At 33.6% G+C, this 23,526-nt stretch overlaps 1 protein-coding gene and 1 long non-coding RNA gene across 5 annotated transcripts in view; one reads left to right on the top strand and one right to left on the bottom strand.

The window, feature by feature from the left end:
* LOC139905125 (uncharacterized) overlaps positions 1-7,682 on the top strand; it is a 47,082-nt gene extending 39,400 nt beyond the window's left edge. Inside the window, exon 3 of the long non-coding RNA XR_011779619.1 lies at positions 5,482-7,682. This is a non-coding gene — a long non-coding RNA (uncharacterized lncRNA). The remainder of the gene's footprint in view (positions 1-5,481) is intronic.
* A 5,876-nt stretch (positions 7,683-13,558) lies between these two features.
* LOC121116647 (uncharacterized) lies at positions 13,559-23,447 on the bottom strand. 4 transcript variants are annotated; one of them, XM_071887610.1, is made up of 9 exons: positions 20,876-20,947; positions 20,603-20,816; positions 18,240-18,920; positions 16,408-18,171; positions 15,854-16,187; positions 15,482-15,790; positions 15,158-15,417; positions 14,905-15,087; positions 13,559-14,842 (listed from the first exon to the last, which is right to left on the bottom strand). In XM_071887610.1, exons 2-9 carry the CDS (start codon positions 20,768-20,770, stop codon positions 13,793-13,795), a joined length of 4,749 nt encoding a protein of 1,582 aa, XP_071743711.1. In that variant the 5' UTR covers positions 20,771-20,816; positions 20,876-20,947; the 3' UTR covers positions 13,559-13,792. The 4 variants fall into 4 exon arrangements, with proteins under 4 accessions (XP_071743711.1, XP_071743713.1, XP_040566844.1 ...); XM_071887612.1 differs by having other exon boundaries at positions 18,240-18,972; positions 20,876-20,918; XM_040710910.2 differs by having other exon boundaries at positions 20,603-23,447.
* Between the last annotated feature and the right edge of the window lie 79 nt (positions 23,448-23,526).

The raw sequence follows: 23,526 nt of genomic DNA, 5'->3' as shown, positions 1-23,526 counted from the left end.
GCCTCCCTTCTTTTTTAAGGTTGGCGAGAAAATCGGCCAGGAGGCCTACTGCAAGGTGCTGAGGTTCACCATCCTGTCATGGATCAAGGCCACCTATCCAGAGGACAACTATGTGTGGACCCAAGATGGTACACTCTCACACACATCGACCAAATGTGCGCCGACAACATGGCTGATTTTTGACCCAAGGGCATGTAGCTATCATCTTCTTCCGGATTTGAACCCATTTGACTTTGCCTTGTCGGGAACTTTGGAGAGGGAGACTAACCAGACATTTCACCCGAACGTGGACTCCCTGAAGGCCGCCATTGTGAAGGAGTGTAACAACTTGTCCGAGAAGTTCATCCTCAACTCCTGCAAGGCTTACCACTACCGAGTGGAGGCTGTAATTGCTGTTGAGGGCAGCCATATTGAGTGAACATGTTCACAAAGGTCGTGTCTCAAAGTTTTGTACAAAAAAAATCCAAAACTATTCATCAAACAATAAAATTACTGACAATTTTCTAAAATAAGTCATTCAGTCCACGTTTTGCTTCCGAGCCCTGTAGATCAAGAAACAACTAAGTATACTCAAACTTTGTAAAATAGTCAAATTTCATAAAATGGCGTAGGTCGGGCGGAGTTACAGAATTCAAGAGATGCAAGAGCTGACCCGGGAACTGAAAAAAAGTCAACTTGCGCATAACGAATGTGTGTAAATATTCCATATATTCTAGTACCGTGTCGTGAAACAGTCTTGGGACAATTTTTAAAACTTAATAACACCGTTTATATATCAACAATATGATTATTTTCCCTTATTCTAGGAGCCTAGAGTCTCTTCTTGTCGTTTACGTTATTAAAAAACATTAGTAGTTTATTTCCATGTTTCAAGTAAAACTAAGGCGAATGATTGCAACCTTACTTTCTCACGCAATGTCCTCAAAAGCAGTTATTGCAGCCAAATATGGCTCAAACACAACCGTTTACCACCTGAAATTATATTTCAACAGGATGGAGCACACTTCCACACGTCCGAGATTATCCAGGAATGATTGTGATTGAACTCGGGGTCAAGAACTCTTTGCCTCTTCAATCACCAGATCTGAATCCTTTGCATTATAGTATCTGGTTGTCAATGCCTGCAGAATACGACAACCAGATGTTGAAGCCATGTCAGAGTCCTACATCAAAAGTACATGTAGCAAATACAACTACACCCTTGAAGCTGTTATTGCTGAATACGGTGGTCACATTCAATATTAACTATTCCTTAAAATCATTATTATTCACTATATGAATAAAATTGTGATGGATACAAAACTAATCATCATTGCTTAATTCGTTCATTTTAGCCTCAAAACTTTTGCACAACCTGGTATATAAATAAAATTAGACCCTCCCAATTTTAAACACCGTCTATGACTGCAATGCATGCTTGTGCGTAATCATTGGCAAATAATTCACAAAGTAAACATATAAAGTTTGCTTAGTCCACTTGACCTTCTATTTACGACCAATCAGTGTATAAATCAAATACACTATTAACATTTAAAAATCTGAATAGTGTATTTGATCTAATACAATTACGTTTACAATGAATGACAATAATAGTCTTCTACATGCTCTAAACGTTCATTGAATGTTTCAATTGAAGCAAAAATGAGAATAATATAAAACCCCTTAGTTAGGCTAACTACACTTCTTCCGGTCTTATGGATTGAAAAATGTTCTTAGTCCTTGGCAACTGTTTAATTATTCAATAATAATTCCATAATAGGGAAGAATTATGTAATTATCAACTGATTTTTAGTCCTTTCATCCTATTTATTTTCGTAAGGAAGGTTGCCCTATTAATTAATGTAACAACATGTATTATTCTAATACTTAATTAAATCTAATATAATTAATAAGAGATAACGACGTGTTCTATGTTTAGACATTGTTTGTGTATTGATTTTTTGGTCAGACTTTATAAAACAGTTAATCTGGGCATGAATTATATCCATATACATAAACTAAATTTTTAAGTAACTCAAATAAGACTATGAAACTAATTAATGAATCAATAGAAAACACAAAGAATACATAAAGTGGGATGGAGATCGGTCATGAGAAATCCATTCATCGATTCAAGAGAGAGGTGGCTTAGATATCTTCTCGCTACGTCAACAGTATTCACCAGGGAGAGGCTCTGCTCTTTCTGCCAGGATCGCACGGAGTCATCCTTCTATCTTTTTTATGAATGCAGTTGAGTGATACATGTAGAGGAAATCGTGGAACGGATAATTAGGGACGCACTCAAAATAGAACTTTAAAAAAATATTAGCTGGTGGCTATGTCACATACGACTCAGGCTCACCTAAAGGCTAACGCAGTCATCACGAAAGTTACCTGCATTTTATGCTTCACCCGGACTGTGGCTCTATAATAAGAACGACAAGACTCGAGGATTTCATTGACGGAAAACTGAGGGTGCTTCAACCGTTTTGAACAATGTTGTTGATAGATAATTATTTATGAGAACTGAATCGAGATCCTCTATTATCTTCAGTCACGTGGTAGCTTCCTATTAGATCCACCGGTTTTTATATGTTATATGTGTATTTATATTGAAGAGGACAAGTGTTTTTGTCAACTCTTATGATTCAATGTTATGTTTAGAAGAATAAATGGCTAGATAATTTAATAAATAAAAAGAATACATTTTAAGTCATAACTTGTTCCTGTTCCTAGTTTTAAGCCCTTGTTCATGATGAGTTTGTCGTTTTGAAGACTTTTATTTTTGTTAGATATATCTTATTTCGTATATTTAATACCATGTTGTGAAAAAAATTTGTTGACTTTAACACTATTTGTTATTTTTAAACCTTGAACATGAATTATCATTCTGTAGTTAAAAGGTTTCAAACATGAAGGATCTTATACAAATTATTAGGGAGAGGGAAACGTGTTGTCTCATTTTACAAGTATAAAAAGGATTATGAAATGAAAGAGACTTATGTATGTAATCGAAAATGATTGTTATGGATATATAGAAAAGAATCAGTTTCTCTCTCAATCATTTATAATCGAAAATACAAATGGTACAAATGACGAAAACATCATAGCTGAATGAACCAGAGAAAGGTACACTCGATGACCTAGTTAATAAACTAGAAAAGTTTATTCAGAGATCTTTCACCATAGGCCAGCTCTTGGAGTAGGACGACTTTCACAGGGGAGGCCATGTGTGAACTTTACTAAATCTACACTACAGATATACAAATATGTATACGCAAAAAATAATCCTCGTTAGGGGGATTTCCGGCCATATATTTTTTTTAATACATTTCAGATTTTTTTTCGATTAGGTGCCCCTTCAGAATATTTTCGTTGCTTGTAGGCTACTGATTTAAAAAAATTTATAAACTAATTTCCACTTTTCTTCTTTTTTTAAATTAATTTGAGCACCTATAACTTTTAGTGCCCAATAAGATATTCTTTGTGTGAGGAGGGGATGAAACTCCTGGTCCCTGCCACTTGAATAGGCTATGATGACTTACAACATGTCGCAGACATCTACATATATCTAATAAGTTCAGTTAATCATGTTGATAAATTAGATGCCTAGTAATTACTTTTTTATATAATATCATAATAACCTTTCTTTTATTAAGCCTAATAATTAATCATGTGTCAGTTTCAATCTCTTCGGTCTGGCCCATTCTAATCTTAGGACTGATCATATTGGTCCTTAAGACTGTTAATCCTTGAGACCGTTTCTTACAATTGTCTGTAAGAATCAAGTAAGAAATATCTTCCTTATATTCCCTTTATTTATCTCTCGTCATATCTCTTGAATAACATATCTGAAGAGTTTTCGTATTTTCGTGTCATCAAAAACACTAGCCCTGATTTTCGCACTTGTAAGTAAAGTTACGTTGTATTTGCATTTAAGAATCATCTTTAAAATAATATTGTGCATCCAAATATGTGTTCAGGAACAATACCCATTCCTCATTTTTTCAAAATAATTTACTCTCACAAGGCGAAAACGTACAAGGCAAATCCTCCTAAACCCATATAAAGGTTAGAGTCCACCTGAGCAAGAGCGCACGCCCACGTTACATACGGGCGCGAACTATACCTCTTGCCTACGTGAGCATGTGTCTGATGAAGTTCGGGAAAGGGTTGATAGAGGGATACATAGTAGAGTCGAGTATTCTGAGTGGGCGTCTCCTATAGTCTCTGTACTTTAACCTAATGGTAAAGTCCGGATATGTGCTTATTTTACACACACGATATCACCTATCATTAATAAACATTTGTATCCCCTCCCTCATTCTGAAAAGTTGTTTGTGGATCTCGCTGGATCTAGTTGTTTCTCCAAGGTGGATTTCGCTCATTGCTATGAACAATAATGATGGGACGACGAGTCCAAGAAGGTTGTGGAAAGTCCAGTGGTTTTTGCTCCAACTTCTTCAGGTGTTCCTCTCTCGATTATGAAAAGACGAGCACATCATCGATATAGATTTTAATAACAAAGATCCCCTCAAACAGCTTCTCCTGGGCCGCCTGCACGATATAGATCCAAATCTTACATTTTTGGAATTTTTTTTTAAATTTTCACCAAAAAAAAAATTCTAAAGCGATAGCTATTCACAAAAATTAAAATCTTGTGGAAAAAAATTTAATAACTCCATAGCTAATAAAATAAAATTATTTTTTTGGGGAAAAAAAAATGGAAGAAATCATTTTTTTGAATATTTAGGGAGAGAAGCTAGACCCCTCCAGCCCAACTCCTTTAAATATCATAATTGTATTTAACTCATATAATATACATTTATTTTTAAATCATTTTACACCAAAGATAGGCAATAATGTATACTTCAGAGGGAGAAGTTAACACCACGACCACCAATAAAATAATGAACAAAGAAGAAGAAAGAGCATTTAAAACAACCGTTTTTCCTTTTCCAATTTATAAAGGGAGTTTTTTTCATTTCTAACGAGTTAACTCTTCTTATGTCAAAGCAAAATGTGACACACCATACGAAATAGGACGAAACGAAATGTTTCGTCTTATCTTCTTGTTGTCTTCTGCAGAGGAGTAGGAGGGTGAAGACTCATGTAATATATTATATGTTTCCATACTAAGAGTTTTATTTACTAACTACTTTATTGTATCCCAGTGCCCAAGACTATGTTCCAGGGTATGCTCTAGTGATAGTAACGATTTCTAACTAAATGTAAAGTTATATTTATGTATTCAAAAACAATATCCCGTCCAGCAAAATACAAGGGGTGTTAAAAAAGTAAGTGACTTTGTATTTTTCGGAAAAATATTAATTTATTCATCAATATTTATGTTGTCCCCTTCAAAGTAATTCCCCTCAGATACAATACCAACGCTTCTTTTCTTGAAGCACTTTCCATAAGCCCTTTTCGAGATAGCCTTGAGCTCCTCCAGCGATGCAGTCTTTATCTCCTCAATCGTTGCAAATCTCCGTCCTTTCATAGGTCTCGTCAGTTTTGGAAACAAGAAAAAGTCATATGAGGCCGAATCCAGTGGATATGGTGACTGAGGCATGATTATAGTGTTGATTTTGGCCAAAACATCCTTCCCAATATTTCAGTTGTGGATGAAAACGTCTGGAACTGTTTTCCACACTACCGAACGTTTTCTTTGTATTACTTCTTGTAAGTGTCGCATAACTTCAAGATAATATTACAGATCATATATAGAGTTATAGCTACAGGCAAGTGCTACTGACAAATGCGCGAAAGTAGCACCCCCAAACGTTCTGTGAGCATCGATAAGACAGATAAGTAAATCAATCTTCAAAAAATTGAATATTTCAACAAACATTAATTAGGTAAGTTGGTGATAATTAACTTTAAGCCCGTTAAAAGACACTTTGATATAGTTTCCACATTTTAATGGCTTGATAAAGCATCTATCTATTTGAACAAAGAAGACTTAGCTCATTTCCTTTTCAGAGCCCTTAATCCAAAATGAGAACGGATATGGGAACTTATTGTACGGTGATAAACTGTTTCAACAATTGGAATCCCAACCGTTTGCATTTCTTTAGATTTCTTCTGAATAATGATATCTGCAAAAGATGGATTTAGAATTATCGTCGAGCCAATTTAAGAGGAAGGTCGAGTTAGACTTTGTGATAAGCATTTGAGGACTGCATGCTCATGAATTCTATTTAAAAAAGAATACATACTGATACCTAATGCAATTTTCACTATGTTCGATGTACCAAATCCCCCAAAGTAACTCCACAACGTCGTTTTTTTTTATGACGTATTCAAAATAAGAACCCGATTCGTTTGGCCTTACTTGAAAGACATTCAGCAGCTATGATTATACTTATAAGAAGATATAGGGTGTCAATAACATTTTTTTACAGATAACATTTGCTTGGATGTCTCTGCACCAAGTAAACCCAAAAACATTTCTTTAATCCTAAAACTCAGACAATATATCTCCCTCCAAAATGGGGTGACAAAAAAATTATCGCAAGAAAAAAAGCCAAAACTAACACTTCTGACAAATGTGACACACATAATCTCTTCAATACAGCCATACCTTTCTAAATTGCAACATTTCCTTATAACTATTCAGCTCCGTTATACACTTGGAAAGAAACTAAATATACCAGTCATTTGGATTTTGGACCACGGCTATGCCTGCCGCAAATGCCTTGAAAATTTATTGTTGGTGCCTCTAGAAAATGGCTAAAAAACGTGTTAATTTGTATTCTTTTGAATATAGCTTCACAATGAGTGACTTCGCAACTAGGATTACCACCGACCAACAGCAGAAAAACGGTTTACTGCAAGTTGTGAAATACCACAGAAATAAATACATTAGTTTCAAGATATCTAATTTAAACCATTAAAAATCACTCTATTTCTAGTGTGCTATATTGTATTTTTTATAGTATATATATTGTTCAAAGAATAAAAGTACTTTTTGTATTTTATTCTTTTGTATCCTATTGTTGTATACATATCGAGTAAACGTGAACGACTACAATAGTTTATACAAATTAATAGATTAAGAGATACTCTCGGGAAGAACGTAGAATCAACTTGTATCCCTGAACGTATATTCTCCTCCCGGGTTGAAATTACAAACCACGGATAAAATGACGATTATAAAATTGTAAATGAAATAAAAATGTCAAAATACTAAACTAAATAGAAACATAAGCTGCTTTTAACCGATTAATTGGCTGTTTTGAAGGGATTCCTCTTCTATTTAAAATAAAATAGTGATCATGTTTCTCCAATATTTCGAAAGGAGTTTCATATGGAACGTCAAGAGGTCCTCCGATTGGGGAACTCATTATGAAGGCTTTCTTGGGTAAACGCAGATTTTTCTCTTCAGGTGAAGTCTCTTGGCTATATGAAGAGTGATGATTTGTCCTGAAATTATTATTCGATGTTTTTTCCCTTTCGATCACATCAGGAAGAGAGTGAGAACGAATTTCTTCGCCATAAACTTCTTGAGCAGGAGAAACGCCGGAATCCGTACTAAGAGTAGTTCTCATATCCAATAAGATCCTATTTAGTGTTTTTATCCAATTTTCCTCATTCTCCGAAAGACGAGCCCTCAAAGCCTCCTTCGACATCCTGTGTGCTCTTTCCACCAAACCATTGGATTGCGGCTGATATGGTGTGGTACATTTATTTTCTATTCCCAAATTACTACGCATGTACCTCCATACTTCAGAGATAAATTGTCTTCCTAAGTCTGAGGTCATTATAGCCAGGACACCAAATCGGGACACCCACGCTACTTGAAATGCATCCGCTATCACTGGAGCAGTAGTATTCGAAAGAGGCACTGATTCTAGCCATCTAGTCCTTCTGTCAATTATAGTAAGCAGATATCTCATTCCATTTACTTGATGGCGCCAACTAAATCGACATGGACATGGTAGAATTTCTATTTCTTATGATGTTCCTTTTCGGAATGAGAAGCTATCATGATGTCGTCGATATAGGCAAAAACATAGTTAAAACCTCCAAACAAGGAATCCATCAATCTTTGGAAAGTATTGCAGGCGTTGCGTAGTCCAAAGGGTATTCTCGTGAATTCATAAAGCCCTGCGCACGCCGTTATTGCAGTTTTCTAGCAGTCTTCGCTTCACATTGGTACTTGATAGTAAGCACGATTTAAATCCAATTTAGTAAAGAAGTTAAAGCCTCCAGTATTCCTTATAAAATCATGAATATGAGGCATCAGGTAACGGTCTGGAAAGGTTAGGGTGTTCAACTGTCGGTAGTCACCAACCATGTGCCATGAACCATCCTTCTTTGGTACCAAATGAATTGGGGAAGACCAATTGGATTTTGACCTGCGTATAATTCCAGCCGACAATAGTTCAGAAATTTCTTTCTTCACTATAGTCTCTTTTTCAGGAGTTAGACGGCGAGTACGTGAAAAACAGGGATTCCCCGTTGTGAAAATTTCGTGCTGAACTGCATGACGTGGCTCCGGACAGAATTCTTCCTCACACTGAGGACTGGTATATCAACCTAGCATTTTCCTGGCAAATGTTACATCTTTTTTTTCTATCGCCGAAGCAGTAAGTTAGTTCTGTTGTAGTGAACCTAGTTCCATGTTTACAGAGAGTTTAAAATGGCTCAAGAAATCGGTACCAACGACACCATACTCAATATCCGCCACTAAAAACTCCCACCGGACCTCGCCCACGGGGTCAAATTCGACCCATAATTTTATAGAACCATGAGTTCCAAAAGGAGTTCCATTTGCGGCAACGAGCTTGGGAGATACTGGATTACGTCTACCGCAGAAGAGGCCCCTCGGAACAATCGACCGCTGAGATCTGGTACCGACAAGGAACTTTATCCCATTACTATAAATAAATAAAAGAACATTTCTAAAAGGTGAGTCCCTGGATGTGAATTTATGTTTAACGTCGGGATAAGGACCCAACAATTGCTTAGTTTTTTGGAGTGATGAGCTTTGGACAGTTTTCAGGAGTTTCCCACTTTGTGGCATTTTTCCCCCATTTCCTGTGATAGAAGCATTCCTTTTTCTCCTTCGTTGGGTCATGGGGCCTTAAGTTCTTGATAGAATGAATCAGGCCTGGACTTTCAACCATAGTTGTTTGATATTTGACTTTCCTAATGAAATCCGTCAAGCTAAGATCTGAGAACTGGACCGATAACCCAGCCCTTCTGCTTTTTGGGAGACTCCTCACGAGTATTTGTTTGATTATAGTCTCACGGACATCGGAACATTTGAGAGGTAATCCCTTGCCAGGCTCACAATTTCATCAATAGGGTGTATATGCGGTGCTTCAATGACCTGGAAGAGCCTTTCAATTTTATCCTGGGTGGCAATTTTGTGTTTATCCAAGACTTTTGCATTCAGATCAGAGTAAGGGGTTGCACTTAATATGGCTTTGCTCTAATCATCAAAAGGGTTCAGGACTTTGTCATCGATGGCACACAATAAATGATGATATTTCTCAAATTCTTCCTTAACTTAGTATAATTGAAACTAAGGTTCCATGCGACGAAACCAAGCTATAGGTTTGGTCGGCCAGAAAGGGCAGACTTTGAGCTGCCCTACAACGTGAGGGACTTCATTCGACTTCGCCATGTCGGGGTCACCAGTGTAGTTTCTACAGAATAATACACGCTTCCTATAATTACTAAAATAGAAGTTGTATTCTCGAGTAAACGTGAACGACTGAAACAGTTTATACAAAATAATAGATTAAGAGATACTCTCGTGAAGAACGTGGAATCAACTTGTATAGCTGAACGCTACATATATATATAATCAAATTAGAGAATCTGGAATTATTTACTTGCCATCTGAATCGTGTATAAGAAGAATAACAAGTGTGTTCTCAGTTCAAGGAGGTTGCCAGTCTGAACAATTGATTATTTAAAATTTATATATAAATTATTGGATTAAAGAGATTAATGTTTCTATAATAATTAACGAAGTTATATTCCTCAGAGAGAGAATTGAAGTTAGTGGTGGCAATTTTTTTGGATATGATAGGAAGGGCAACTATTCTAAAACCATACTTTGTTTTATGGTGAAGAGTGTACTTGAAAAATACAATGACATGGTAGCTATTGTACAAATCACAAATATTAAATCTTCCATTATAAAACAATATTATATGATAGTTCTTGAAGTGTTTACCAAAGTTGGGCTACACCCCGCTGCAACCCTTACAGATGCGAATGTCTCAAACAAAAAAGTGATATATGGATGAACTAGGAAAAGGTATTTTTCCTAAATATATACAGAATCCTTTTTCCACTTCGGAAAGAAAAATATTAATGTTATTCGAATAGGTCAATATCTGCAAAAATTACTAGAAAACAAAAATTTTCATGTCCATCTTTTGAAAATGAGGATATTATTCTTGAAGCCGAAGTTGGGCATGTGATCCAAATCTACTACATGGAGCTAGACCAGGGATTGAAATTAGATCACAAACTTAATCATAAAGCAATTTCTCCCCAACCAATTAAAAAGTGTAATGTTGATCTTTCCGTAAGATTTTTTCACGATTCCATTCTGAATGTACTTAACCATTATGTGTTGAAAAAGGATCAATTCAGAAGCTTCAAACAACAGCACAAGTTATGGATATCCTTATGCGTATTTGGAACTGCATAAATGTGAACTCTAATACTATGTACATCCAAAAGAGAGATGATTCATTAAAACCGATTATCTTCCGAGACAGATTTCATCCCACCTATCAAACATCCATGGGACTAGACCATTTAGTGATATATTTACTGGATAAAAATAAAATTAAGTTTATTTTTCTCTTTTTAAAATTAATTAAGACCCAATAGAAAGACGTTTTCGGTGGTATACATCCATTGCTGGTGGAAATTACTGAGTTGTCTACAGTTTTTTGAAGCTAAAAAAAAATATTGTTACCCTACTTTTAAAATCAATATCATCAATTGCATCATGTTAGTCGATACAAGAGAATCTAATTATACAAGTGAAGAAGATGTTTCTACATTTATCAGCCTTATATCTTCCAATTCTGCAATGGAATTAGATTCACTAAAAGGTCTGTAGCCGCTCATTTATTTTGTATGTTACCCATTCTATTTAAAAAAAAATTAAATCGGCAGTGCTGCACCAAGTTCTTATCTTCGGATGGAAATATTACTTTCTCAATAGTTATATTTTGAAAATATTAAAAATTAGACTCATTTTGTTAATAAAATTAATAGGGGTGGTCTAAAAAAGTCCGGTGATGTAATCCATCTTCTGGGAGGACATCTCGATGAACTTCGATGACATATTTTTTTTCAAATAAAGGAAGGCGAAATGTTATTTTATCGATGGCTACTCTAAGAAGTGTTTTTGTAAAATGTGCACGAAGATTTTTTACTTGTAATCAAACTACAGCATGGTTTGAAAAATCTTTATACAGTAATAATTATCTTCTCAGCAGCGCTTTCTTTAATCAAATTGCATCAAAAATGTTTAATGTATTTACAAAAAAAATGGTGTCTGAAGCAAACAGCCATCTTCATGTAAATAAAAAAAGGAAAAGGGCTTGCAAAAATACTAAAAAAAATTCAAACCTGAAATCAGATTGAATAGGGAATTAGCTCCTTCTTTTCTTCAATGTCATTTGAATATTGAACATATTATATTTGTTTAATTATAAAATTAAGTTCAATTAAAATTACGGGTAAAACAAAATTAAGTTTTTAGTAGTTTAAAAAGAGTAAGTAATGACTTATGAGCTGTTAAAGTTTCAATTTACTGTATTTACTTTATTAATATCAAATATGATAAATCCATATGCACTCTAGTAAAAAAAGTGCACGCTAAAAGAAGATATCGTTCCTTATTCATTTCATACTTATTTCATTACTTCAGAATCTCAAGTTGTCACAAAAAGTTACAGTGTCGGGAAGATAAACATGATTCAAGAGGGATTTAATATCTCCGAGCTTTGCATCCTTAATAGGTAGGAGGTCAAGATGGGCATCATTCAGTTCCTTTGGGAAAGTGCATTTTTGATGGGGTAAAGTTAGATGCTCCGCTTCAGGAATGGCATCGGGAGTATATTTTGCCTCTCCTGTCGTGGTTTTCCTACACATAGGTAGTTTGCATCTCTGGAAAGTGATCCCACGGGTTGCGGCAATATTAGGAGTTGCCTTGATGAGGGACTCAAGTGCACATTTTTAGTCTTCTACCTGCATATAGGAGCATCTTTCACAAAAAAGGTGCTAGGTGTGAATATGGAGATTTGTCCACTCGATCCTTAGTTATTTTAATTTAGAAATAAAACCACTTGGAAAATAAAGAGTACATACCAACAAATTCAAAATTCAATAAACTCATTTTCGCCAAAATGGAGCAAAAGAACATGTTTTCCTATGCGCTTCAATAGTATGCCCTTGAGTGCAATTGAAGATCCAAATTCCTGCCTCTACTTTCTTGTTAATTACCATCTTCCCCACCTCCCTCGTCACAGCTACTTGTAGCTTATCTAAACAAACATCATGAAAGCTTAGTTGCTCTCTTCCAAAACATACTTCAAATTGGCAGTAATGGAGAAAGAAATATATATTTATTTCTCCATGGACGGTCACCATTTTAATTTTCGGGTTTTTCTTGCAAAAAATGCTAACGATTTTCTTCATAACCATAAATCATCTCAGTCGTGGTTTTTACTCATTTACATGACTAAATATTTAGTTGTTTTAAGAGGGTAACAATTCCTGTTTTAAAAAAAAAATAGAGGAAGAATAATATGTAGATGAAAAAAGTATGATAATGGAAGAGTTAACTTTTTGTAGTTACCATGTTGATTCTCGGTTTATTTTTTTAACATGCCCAAATTGCATACAATTTTTATCACTGTTGATAAAATTGTTAACTCCCGAAAAGTGTTGTATTATGGTCCCCCCTTTTACGCATCCCTTGTACGAAGCATAGCATCATCAGAAATAGTTATTTGAAATGTGAATAAATAACAATATTTGTACTGAGAGCTGGTCTTTTATTACTCAGCCAGAACTAAATATTACATGAATTAGAATTGCTGCCAACTTGAGTATTTAAAACAAAAAATCAATGTCAGATATATTAGGATACTGCAAATTAAATTAAGAGCCACAATTATCTTTAGTCTCAATAAACCAATAAAATCCATATTTAAAGCATCAATATGTAATAGTTAGAATGATCACAACTTAAAGTTAATAGAAAATTATTCGAATATTACTTATGATGTCAAAACAAAAAAGGGAAATCAATCCATCAATTAAATTATATAGTGCCTCCGCTCACTCATTCATCAAGAGGTCCTCAATTATCTATAATCTCAATAAACCAATCAAATCCATATTTAAAGCATCAATATGTAATAACTAGAATGATTATAACTTAGCATTAATAGATAATTATTAGAATATTACTCATGATGTCAAAACAAAAAAGGGAAATCCATCAATTAAATTCTACGTATAGTGTCTCTTCTCACCATCACATACCATTATTATAAAACTGCATATAAAATATGTAGATATACAAAGTACATTATTTATAAATAAGAATTATATATATATTTTTCTATAAATAAATATCTCTCGAGTATTTTCTTGAATAAATAATTAATTAATCTAAATTATTTGTAGGTACAATAATCCCATCACATGAAAATGTTTATTCATTTTGGAGCATGACTAATTTGTTTTCTTATATACCATAAATATAATATTACTATTAATTGGTAATGAAATTCAGTTTCCAAAAATATTTAAGATGTTAATATCAAGAAGTTTTAGTCCTTTTCCTCAATACCCGCTCGTTTGAATAACTTTTACGCTTCAGTCCCTCTTTATTTGACCTATTTTTAGAACCATCTGATCTCCTAGTCAATGGTCTTAATGACGTTGGCTTCTTTTTTGTGTGTACATCTTTATCAACGACCATTGCTTCAGCATCACCCATTTTGACATAATTGATTTTCTTCTTCTGGCGTGTTGCAAGAGAAGGTGATAAATTTGCATCTTTTTTAATTTCCGTGGATTTGATTGGAGTTGCGGGTTTATGTGTGGTCTCTAGTATGTCATCGATATCCTCTAAAAGAGCACTATCATCATTCCTGCTATCATTTAGCGAAGAAAGTTCGTCCTCTTCTTTCTTCTTCCTTTTCTTTGAACACTTTGGTCCAGGTTTTGATCTGATGTAGTCGTCACATTCCTCCTCTTTGAGAATATCCTCCAAGCATAAAGGAATCGAAGGCTCTATGACGTCAAGCTCATCAACAAAAAATGAAGACATATCATTTTCTGGTGAATGTATCTGTGATGGCTCTTCGACTAGAACATTATCAAGAGTAGATTCTGATCCCTGCAAGCAAGTGGATGACGCATCGACCTCTATCCTTTGAAAGTGTTCATCATTAGATTTCAAGTCAATTGTTTCATCTTGAATTTCTTCTTTGATAAATACATCAGTCTCCATCATAGAAGTGGACTTTACTGCCTCTTCAAGTACTGTTGCAAAGACTGTATCAGTATCAACTTCTTCTTTAACCTTCACCATGGGATCGAAAAATTTTGAATTACACATACTCGAAAAATCTCGCCAAAGCTTAATTAGATATTCATTGGGTACAGGAGAGTTGGTTGCCTCGTGTAATACCTCAATCGCTTCTTCAAGCGTTACTTGATCGGATGTATCCAAATTAGGATCAAACCAAAATATAGATTCAAATTGATCTTGGAATATGTGTTGAAGTAGAAGTTTGAGTTTTGTTTTTGGCATTTTGTTTGATGATTCTGAGAAATATCTATCGATTGATTTCTTTCTTGATTTCTATTGAGAATTAGAATTGATATTTTCTATCAAATAAATAAATAAATATTTTTTATACGTACAAGAAATCCATTATTATTAAATAATTTCTTCTTCAATTCAAGATCCTCTTCAGAACAATTATGATCAGAATTCGACAATGGAAGACAATGAACAGTATCACACATAGAACAGATAGACCGATGGCCATCAAGAGATTGACACAATTTTTCACAATTCCAACAAAAGTAGAATTTGTGGATTTTCTAAATAAAATAAATCAAGCGTGTGATACATAAATGAGAAATGAAAGAGAAAATGAGCAGTATAATATACCTTCATATGAAATTGAATTTCCATCCATGATAATTTAGAGTTCCAATTTCCACGAGAACAACAAAAGCAGCCATAATGATTAAATAATTTAGAATGCAGAAATAAATTTTCTTTCACTTTAAAAATAGGAATGTCCAAACAGTTATAGCAAGCTACAATTGAAGAGTGACGCTCCTTCACATGAGTGAAGAGTTTAGTAAATGTGTAATATTTAAGCCCCTCTGGACAAAACCCACAATGACTAGGAATAAATGGTTCATCTAAAATAAAGAAGGGAAAAATATTAGCAAAAATATGGATATAGCTGATTTCAATCATGAATACCGTTCTGGGATTCGTCAATGTCCAAAAATTTGTTATGTCTAAGAACATCGTGATTGATTTGTGAAATAAACATTGTGCCCTTGGTCGGATTATTTTGACAGGACCTCTCAGAACATAAGTGAGCTTCCATTTTGTCCTTAGATTTGATTTTTTTTACATGCTTATTATGAAAAATATTTACATGCACATTCAGTAGCTCTGGAGATTCAAAAATTGTTTTGGCTTGGCAATACATACAAACTCTGTCTTTATGAACTTCGCCGAAATGGTTATGGAGTAAAGATTTGAAAATGAAAAGTTGTACGACATCTGAAACAAGATAAAACATAGTTAGGTTTAGTTTAAATACATAATGATAAAATTATCTCATACCAGAATTATCACACAAATGACAAATTTTATCAGAATGTTTAACTCTTGCATGCTCATTTCGTTCCTCCGTCGATAAAAAGGCAGTAACACAAATTGGGCAAATATAACTAGGATGTAATGATGGATTTTGAAGTATATGGGAGGTAAAATCATTTTTATCACTATAAACGGGTCTATCACTACAAATTGTACAAATATAGGATTCTTCCGGAGTAGGGGGAACAGGTATCATTAGCTTGACAACCGTCTTCTCGTGAAAATGGTTGGCGTCAAAGTGCTCTTGGTACATTTTTTTCCCTTTGGCAACAAAATCGCACTTACCACAATGAATTTCCTTGAAGAAAATTAATTTCAATTATAAGTTTGAGTTATATACGAGATGTGTTCAAACAGTAAGGTTACTTTTCAAATTTAGCGGGCAATTTATATTTGGTATCGAATGTACTAACATAAAAAAATAAAAAATAGGATACCAAATATGTGTTGCCCGCGAAATTTGAACCTTACTTTTTGAAGAGACCTCGAATATATAAATATAAAGAAGAGAATAATACCTTGTGAAATTCGTCGGCATGACTCTCTAGTTCTGCAGCACTTGCACAAGCAATACGACACGTGAGGCATCGCTTAGTCTTATCAGGTGAATTTTGCTTCAATGGATTCATTATCTTCTTGATGAAGTCACTTTTCTTTATGGAATAAACAACCTTTTTACTTTCTTGATCCACTTTCGAGACTGCATGATCGATTATACTTTCTGCTCTAATGAAAATTTCATTGGAGTAATGTATCTCAGATTCAAGGGGGATTAATTTCGAAGAAGTAATTTTGGGACTATGTTTTAACGATAAATGACTAACACATTCTTGTCGATCGTAGAAGACTTCATTGCAATAAGAACAAATTAGTTTTTTGTGTTGAATAATTAATAAGTCTGACTGGGCGTTTGGAGGTAAGCTCATTTGAGCGATATGTTGAATGTGTCTTTTCACTTCTCTGGCGTGAATAGAAGTGTAACCACAGGCCTGACAGCGAATGTGGTTAAATATTTTGGGGTAAGTCTCCATCAAAGTTTTTACAGATTCATTTAGTGGAGAGAGGGAGTGAACACCAGTCAAGTGACATTGCATCAAGTATTCATTTTTAAAAAGTATATCGCAAATAGGACAAAAGACATGACTTTTTATCTTACAATGTGCGAAAAATTCCAAGTCAGAACAAAATATTGTTTCATTTTCACCAGGATCTTCAGAACAGAATCTGCACCATATTGCAACATGGTTTTCAATAAAATGTTCGTATAACTTGTTAACTGAATCAAAAGAAAGTTTGCAAGCTGAAGTAGAGCAAACAAAGCAATTATTGTTGGGATGATATTTGCACATATGTAAATAAATATCGTGTTTATGTTTGTCCACGTCATCTTTCTTAACCACAGTATTCACCGTTTGAACTGAAGATTTACTATCATCGTGTAGAACCTTTATATGATCAAAATACTCTATGTAATTGTTAAAAAAGATATCACACCTCCCACAGTAGCCATGTTGAGCACTTTTAATATGTTCTTTGAGTTCTAATGCACTAATGAACACATCTCCACAGTATTTACAACGTAATAGGACTGGATGTTTCAAAATCAAATGACGGATATATTTAGAAAAAATTCCAAATTTGGAGAAACAAGTACGACAGCAAAATTGATTGCTATTTTTAGATTCCATAGCATTTAACATTACGGTTAGAAAGTCGTGATTGGCATCGTTTAAATGGAATAAACTTGGTATATCATCAATTCCAAATATTCTCATTTCTTTGCATAGCTCTTTCTCATATTCTGCGTTTTTTGAGCTTTCTGTTGCCTTAATATGATATGGATAAGGAATAGAAAAACCCTCATATTTTCTAATTAGTTTTCGTACAGTCAGTAATTTTTTCATCACAAAATAATGCTCTTTAAAAAGGTCAAGATACACTTTTGGTTCCAGAGAAGTTATTTTATTTTTTGATAGAATACTATCAAAGATGAATCGTTGAATAAAATGTAGTTTCTTTAGCATATCCATACGATTGTGAGAAGCACTTGCAATAACATCTTTTAAATTCAATTTCAATGAGTTGACCTCTTCCAAAAAATCATCATGAATAGGTTCAGATGTTTTACTCGGTAATATTTGATTGTGAATGCTCCACAACTCCTTTGTTGTTAGGGAATTGTTCCGATCAACAGAAGGGCCTTTGATAACTTTTATTACTTTGGATTTTTGGTTACTTGTGGGCGAAATGAAAGCAGGAGCAGATTTTGAATTTGTATAAGGCTAAATGTGTAAGAAACAAAAAGATTAGGATCAAATTTATCTTTCAGACAGAATGAATAAATACTTACTAACTGAATGAATCTATTATCAATCTTGACTAATTTGGTGGAATCCAATGTACTTTTGTGCTGATTAGTATTGATGATCTTAGTCGTAGGAATAGTGGTTAACGTACTTATTGAGGGATCAATAGGATACTTAATTGCTTTCAAATTCCCGGGTACTTTGACAATTTTGGATTTTGCTTGCAAAGTCATCAAATTCAACGGAGTATTGCCGCTAATGCACGTACTAATGCTACAACGACCAGTACTACTACTGAGAGATGTAGCAGGTAATCCTGAAGCGACTGCAGTGATAGCTTTAGTTAATTTAGGATCAAATACTCTCATCGAGTTTGTTCCTTTTACAATTATCTTAATGGGTTTTGGTACATTTGCCTGTACTCCACCATTACTAACCACAACTTTTATTGGAGGTGTAACAACAGGCAAACTGCTAGATACTGGAGTTTTATTCTTGGAATTTGGATTGTGTGGAACCAAGAGTTTAATGGGTTCTGGAGTATTTCTGTTCTCTGGTATAAGATATTTTACTCCATCTTTTTCCAAATTGACAGGGATAAGTTTAATAGGTCTAGAACCATGAGTAGTCGTTTTCTCTTGAAATACGGGTGCGGGATAAATTTTTATACTGGGAGAATTTACTTTAGGTAATAGTTGAGCTAGTTTGCCAGTTTGTCCGGAAGGCTAAAAAATAAAGTAAGTTCCATATAAGCAGAGTAAAAATATCTTTGTTCAGCTGAAATTTAAACAAAAACAATCATCTAATAACTTAGAATTACCTATTTGATTGCCCAAATATATTGTGTAATACAGGTTTTCTACTCAACGTTACTTTTAGAGCCGAATAGGTTAATATTTTAAGCATTTTAGAACATTTCTTTGTTTGAAGACGACAATAGAAAGTTGATACAATAAAAATTTAAGGCTGACTTGAAATTTTAAACTTTACATATATTGAATCTTAACATACAGGATTAATCTTTTATGGTGGTGCACATTTATTATTTTCAATCTGGAATAACATTGGAAAAAAATCAGAGGAGGACAACAGAACATCATATCCCCCAACAGAGCAAGCTGAGGCGATATGAAAGAGCAAGGAAGATTCTAAATTTTCTCAAAACCAACATTCGGCTAAGTTTTGCTCTTTTCTTATTAGTTTTTTTTTTTCACTGTCGAATGTCACTTTGAATAAGCAGAAGAGCCGCTACATCACAACCAAACAATGTTACAGGTTCATTGAGACATGTCTCCAGAGCAAAAAAATCTAGCCGTAGCCATGGTGTAGGGAGTTGTGGAGTCTGCTTTCCCATTTTTGTGAAGAGATAGGAGCGGCTCATTGCAGATACTAAAATGAATTTATGGATAAGAAAGTTAAAAGAACTTCGGGCAGAGAAAAGTTCGGGGACAACTTTGTTTTAACTCCACACGAAGCTCTTTGGTATCGCGCCGCTAAAATCCAGGCCTTCCTAAGACAACTTTCCGGACTTTTGGGACTTCAACATGTCCCTGCCCACATCTACAGATGCGAACCTCTTGGTCTACTCTATCTAGACGCGTCTGGTGGAGAGGGTGTTTGTCACTCCTCAAAAGAGTATCCAGTCTCTAAGTAAGGGATTTAGGGCTCTTAATCAGACAATTATTAGAGCGGAGGACTCACATATTGAATAAAAGTTGTGGCAAACACTATTTTCAGATAGTTTTGTTAAATCTATGTACTCACAAAACCTTTCGATTAAATTTTACTCTTGAAAAAATGAAAATAATGAAATGTATACCACCAGATCAGATCAACACTGTATTTCAATATTGAGACTGCAGCATCGAGCATGTGCTTATTAATTCATTTATCATCCAAATTATTTTAATTCAGAAGTTGAGTTTGTGATTTAAAACCCCTTAGATATTGTGTATTTATAGAGGAATAGATAAATTTAATCCCTTAAAATTAATATATCTCGGGATATACTGAGCATAATTAGATATTTGACTACACAATTAGTATTTAGTAAGTCAAAAACTTGAAAAAATTGTTAACCGCTACGTTCCAGTAGATATAAATTTATTGACTAGTGTAATTAATTCAAATAATTTTTCTTACATATTTAAATGCATATAATATAGGGGTTTTCGTGGCCAATTTAGACATAGCCTAGCAAAGGTGATCTACATATAGAATACTCAATAAGTTAATCCCATATTTCAACCGCCCAAAAGGATTAAATCCCTCCATAAGAAAAGAAGAGGTTGCGAGACTTAAAACTTAAATAGTAAAAACAAAAACAAAAAGTGGTTCATAAACATTTAAAAAAATAAGTCGTTACAGAGGATGGAAAATATAAGTAAAAATTAGGAATAGCCCATACTTTTCTCAAAATAAGAGGAATTTGCTTCTTTAGAATATTTGTGGCTGATGGAGACTTCGGAGGAGAAGGATTGGTGACTTTTAGGTCTGATTCTGAAAGTACTTCCTTTTCGAGTGCTGCGAGTTTTGTTTCAAAATCCTTCTCAATGGTGAAAAGCTCTTTCGACATGTTTATTCACTTTATATATAATATCAACTATTCTTCATTAATTCTACTAATGTATAATTAGTTATTGTTATTTAATAGATTCCAATTCCAAACAAAACTACTCACTTCATTTAGCTGAATGTTAAATCTGCTCTTAATTTATGGAACTACACTCTTTTCACTTGGTATTTAGACAACGGTATAAATAACTATTTATTATTTATTTATGCTATGCGTCCCGCTTTTTATTTTTAAAACCGCATCATCTCTAACAACAAGGGATAGCTATTCGGCTAGATAAACCTTCTTTTGTACAAAACATAAAATTAATAATATTGGATTGTACAAAAAAGTATTTAGGGTCACTTGACTTTAAAATTTATTCTATAAAAGTTCTTTTAGTAGATATTATTCAGGCCATTATGATATTTTAAAAATTAAAATTTTTTTTTATTCATTTATTTCATCATTAAAAAAACAAAATCTATTTTGAAAAATTATATTAAGTGTTTAACTACAAAAAAGGAGAAATAATTTCACATGATTATTGTGAAAAGTTCGGGTCAGTATAGGTTCACACTATAAAAAATGAGGAAATATCGGCTAAGAATCTGCCATTATATTTTTTTCTTATAATTTTATTTAACCCAATGATGAGATTGTACAGTTGCACTAGTGACACCCCAGATATTTATAGAACTCATTTACTCTTCACAATTTGGAACCTGTCAAATAAATGTTTAGCTAGTAAATATGGCTGAAGTAACATTATGAGTATCACTAACAATAAAATCCACTGCAATGAGCCTCTGAAGAAAAGGCAATCGTTTTCAAATTTTTACGAAGATTACTCGATAAATACATTTTAAAAATTGTTTTAAAATCTTTTGAATGTTATGTTTTAAGTATATTTATATCATTTATCCATTTCTTCAAAACCAAGTGCTTACAAACACTTTGAATCTTATAAATACAAAAAAAAAAATATTAGCCTTCTTCTGAAGGCTCTGAGAGTGATAGTGAGAAAGTAAGGCAGTCTTTAGAATCAAGGGTTCAAAATCAACTATTTCATTCTGATAAAATTTTTGGTATTGAACAACTTTATTAATTTCTGCCTATGTAAATGCAATTCACTGAAGTTTTTCTTTATTTCAATTAATAATTATATGATCTAGGCCCAAAATGTCTAAATAAAATTTTAACTATTTTTAAATTAACTCTCCCTTAGTGTTATTCAAAAGATTATCGTTTCTAGGGCTGAAACAAGGCAAATTCTAGCTATCCTCCAAAATCATAGCATAATATGCAGCTGATTTTTATAAATAAACTTAAATCAATAGTACCATATATCCCACTCCCGCCCCTCATCGCGGTCACCTATATGCCCACCCCATCTGCATAATATTTATTTCAGCGAGGGTTATCTTAGCAACATTCATTTGAACAAGTTTTCATTCGGACAAGCTTAATTTTAGAGACCTTCATTTCAGCCACATTTTCATATAATAAATAAAAGAATTCTAAGAATTTATTGATTAAATATTATGAAATAAATTACGTAATTATTAAACGTCATCGCTCATTAGTCATTACCTACCACAAGGTAACTTGAACCACCAGAGCATTGTGTCAAAATGCTCTGGAGAAGTCTGGAAAGAGCAACTGAGGATCTTTTTGTATTTCGTCTCAACTCTGTAAGCTTATTTGGAAAGATGCATTCACAAAGCATATTAAGTGGGACAACATTCAAACACTTCGCTCGATGTGTCCTCTTGGAGTAGGATCATTGAAAAAGGATATGCATTCTCTGTTCATTTTCGTTGTCCAATGTTATAACAGTGTACCTTTAATTCATGAGCCATTTTTGACTTGATTCAAAATTTTCTAGGAAAAAGCAAAAATTCCTTTTTTTTTTTTGGGGGTCCAAATATATAACAATAACATAGAAAAGTAATAAATAAGAATCGGAATCGCAAATTAAATATTATTTTCCCGATGCCAATTCAAGAAAAAATACCCGATTCCGATTAATCGTCCCATCACTAGAAATCATGAAGCATCAACAATAAAATATGATCCGAGTTTGTATAGTGCGTTTTCACGTGAAGTCACAATTTTGATGTCCTCCATTTTGGGAACCTGAACACCCTAACTCTTTTTTCATTAATATCATGGAAAATAGTGAACTCTTAGATTTCAAAATGGGATCAACAAATAGAAGGATTTAAACCTTACTATCTATTAAATTTCTATCCCTCTATTGCCTTGTTTTTATAGATCTGACCCTAAATTGTATTAAAATATGAATTTATATTGTTATACAATCTTATTTCTATATTGTAGATAGAAATTAACTATTAAAATGAAAAGAACAAGATATTTATATCTAATTATCATAGTTTTCTTGTCCCTAATTGGTAAAAAAGAATAATAATTATATAAAGTTAGACATTTTATAGGGATTTTAAGTAAATATTACCTCGAATTTATTCAAATATCACTGTTATTTCAGGCATCAATTAATATTACAATACAGGTGTTATTTATTTATTCTGGGGGCCATTTGATGTAGTTTCATCAAGATTTATTAGAAATTTGTCAATTTTATGTAGTAAATTATCAATTTTGAGCCCCCAAAATGGTGTTTCCTTCAATTATTATTCAATTTATGACGTCAATGAAAACGTTTTATATGAAAAAAAAATAGAGAGAAGTTTGTCTTATAAAGGGTCAGCGTGAAATGAATGTCCTATCTTGAATCTTTGAACTGATGTTTC

Source organism: Lepeophtheirus salmonis, chromosome 4 (assembly GCF_016086655.4).
Source record: "Lepeophtheirus salmonis chromosome 4, UVic_Lsal_1.4, whole genome shotgun sequence".
Classification (NCBI taxonomy): domain Eukaryota; kingdom Metazoa; phylum Arthropoda; class Copepoda; order Siphonostomatoida; family Caligidae; genus Lepeophtheirus; species Lepeophtheirus salmonis.
Note: the sequence above shows the minus strand (reverse complement) of the source record. Positions and strands in the feature narration are given on the sequence as shown.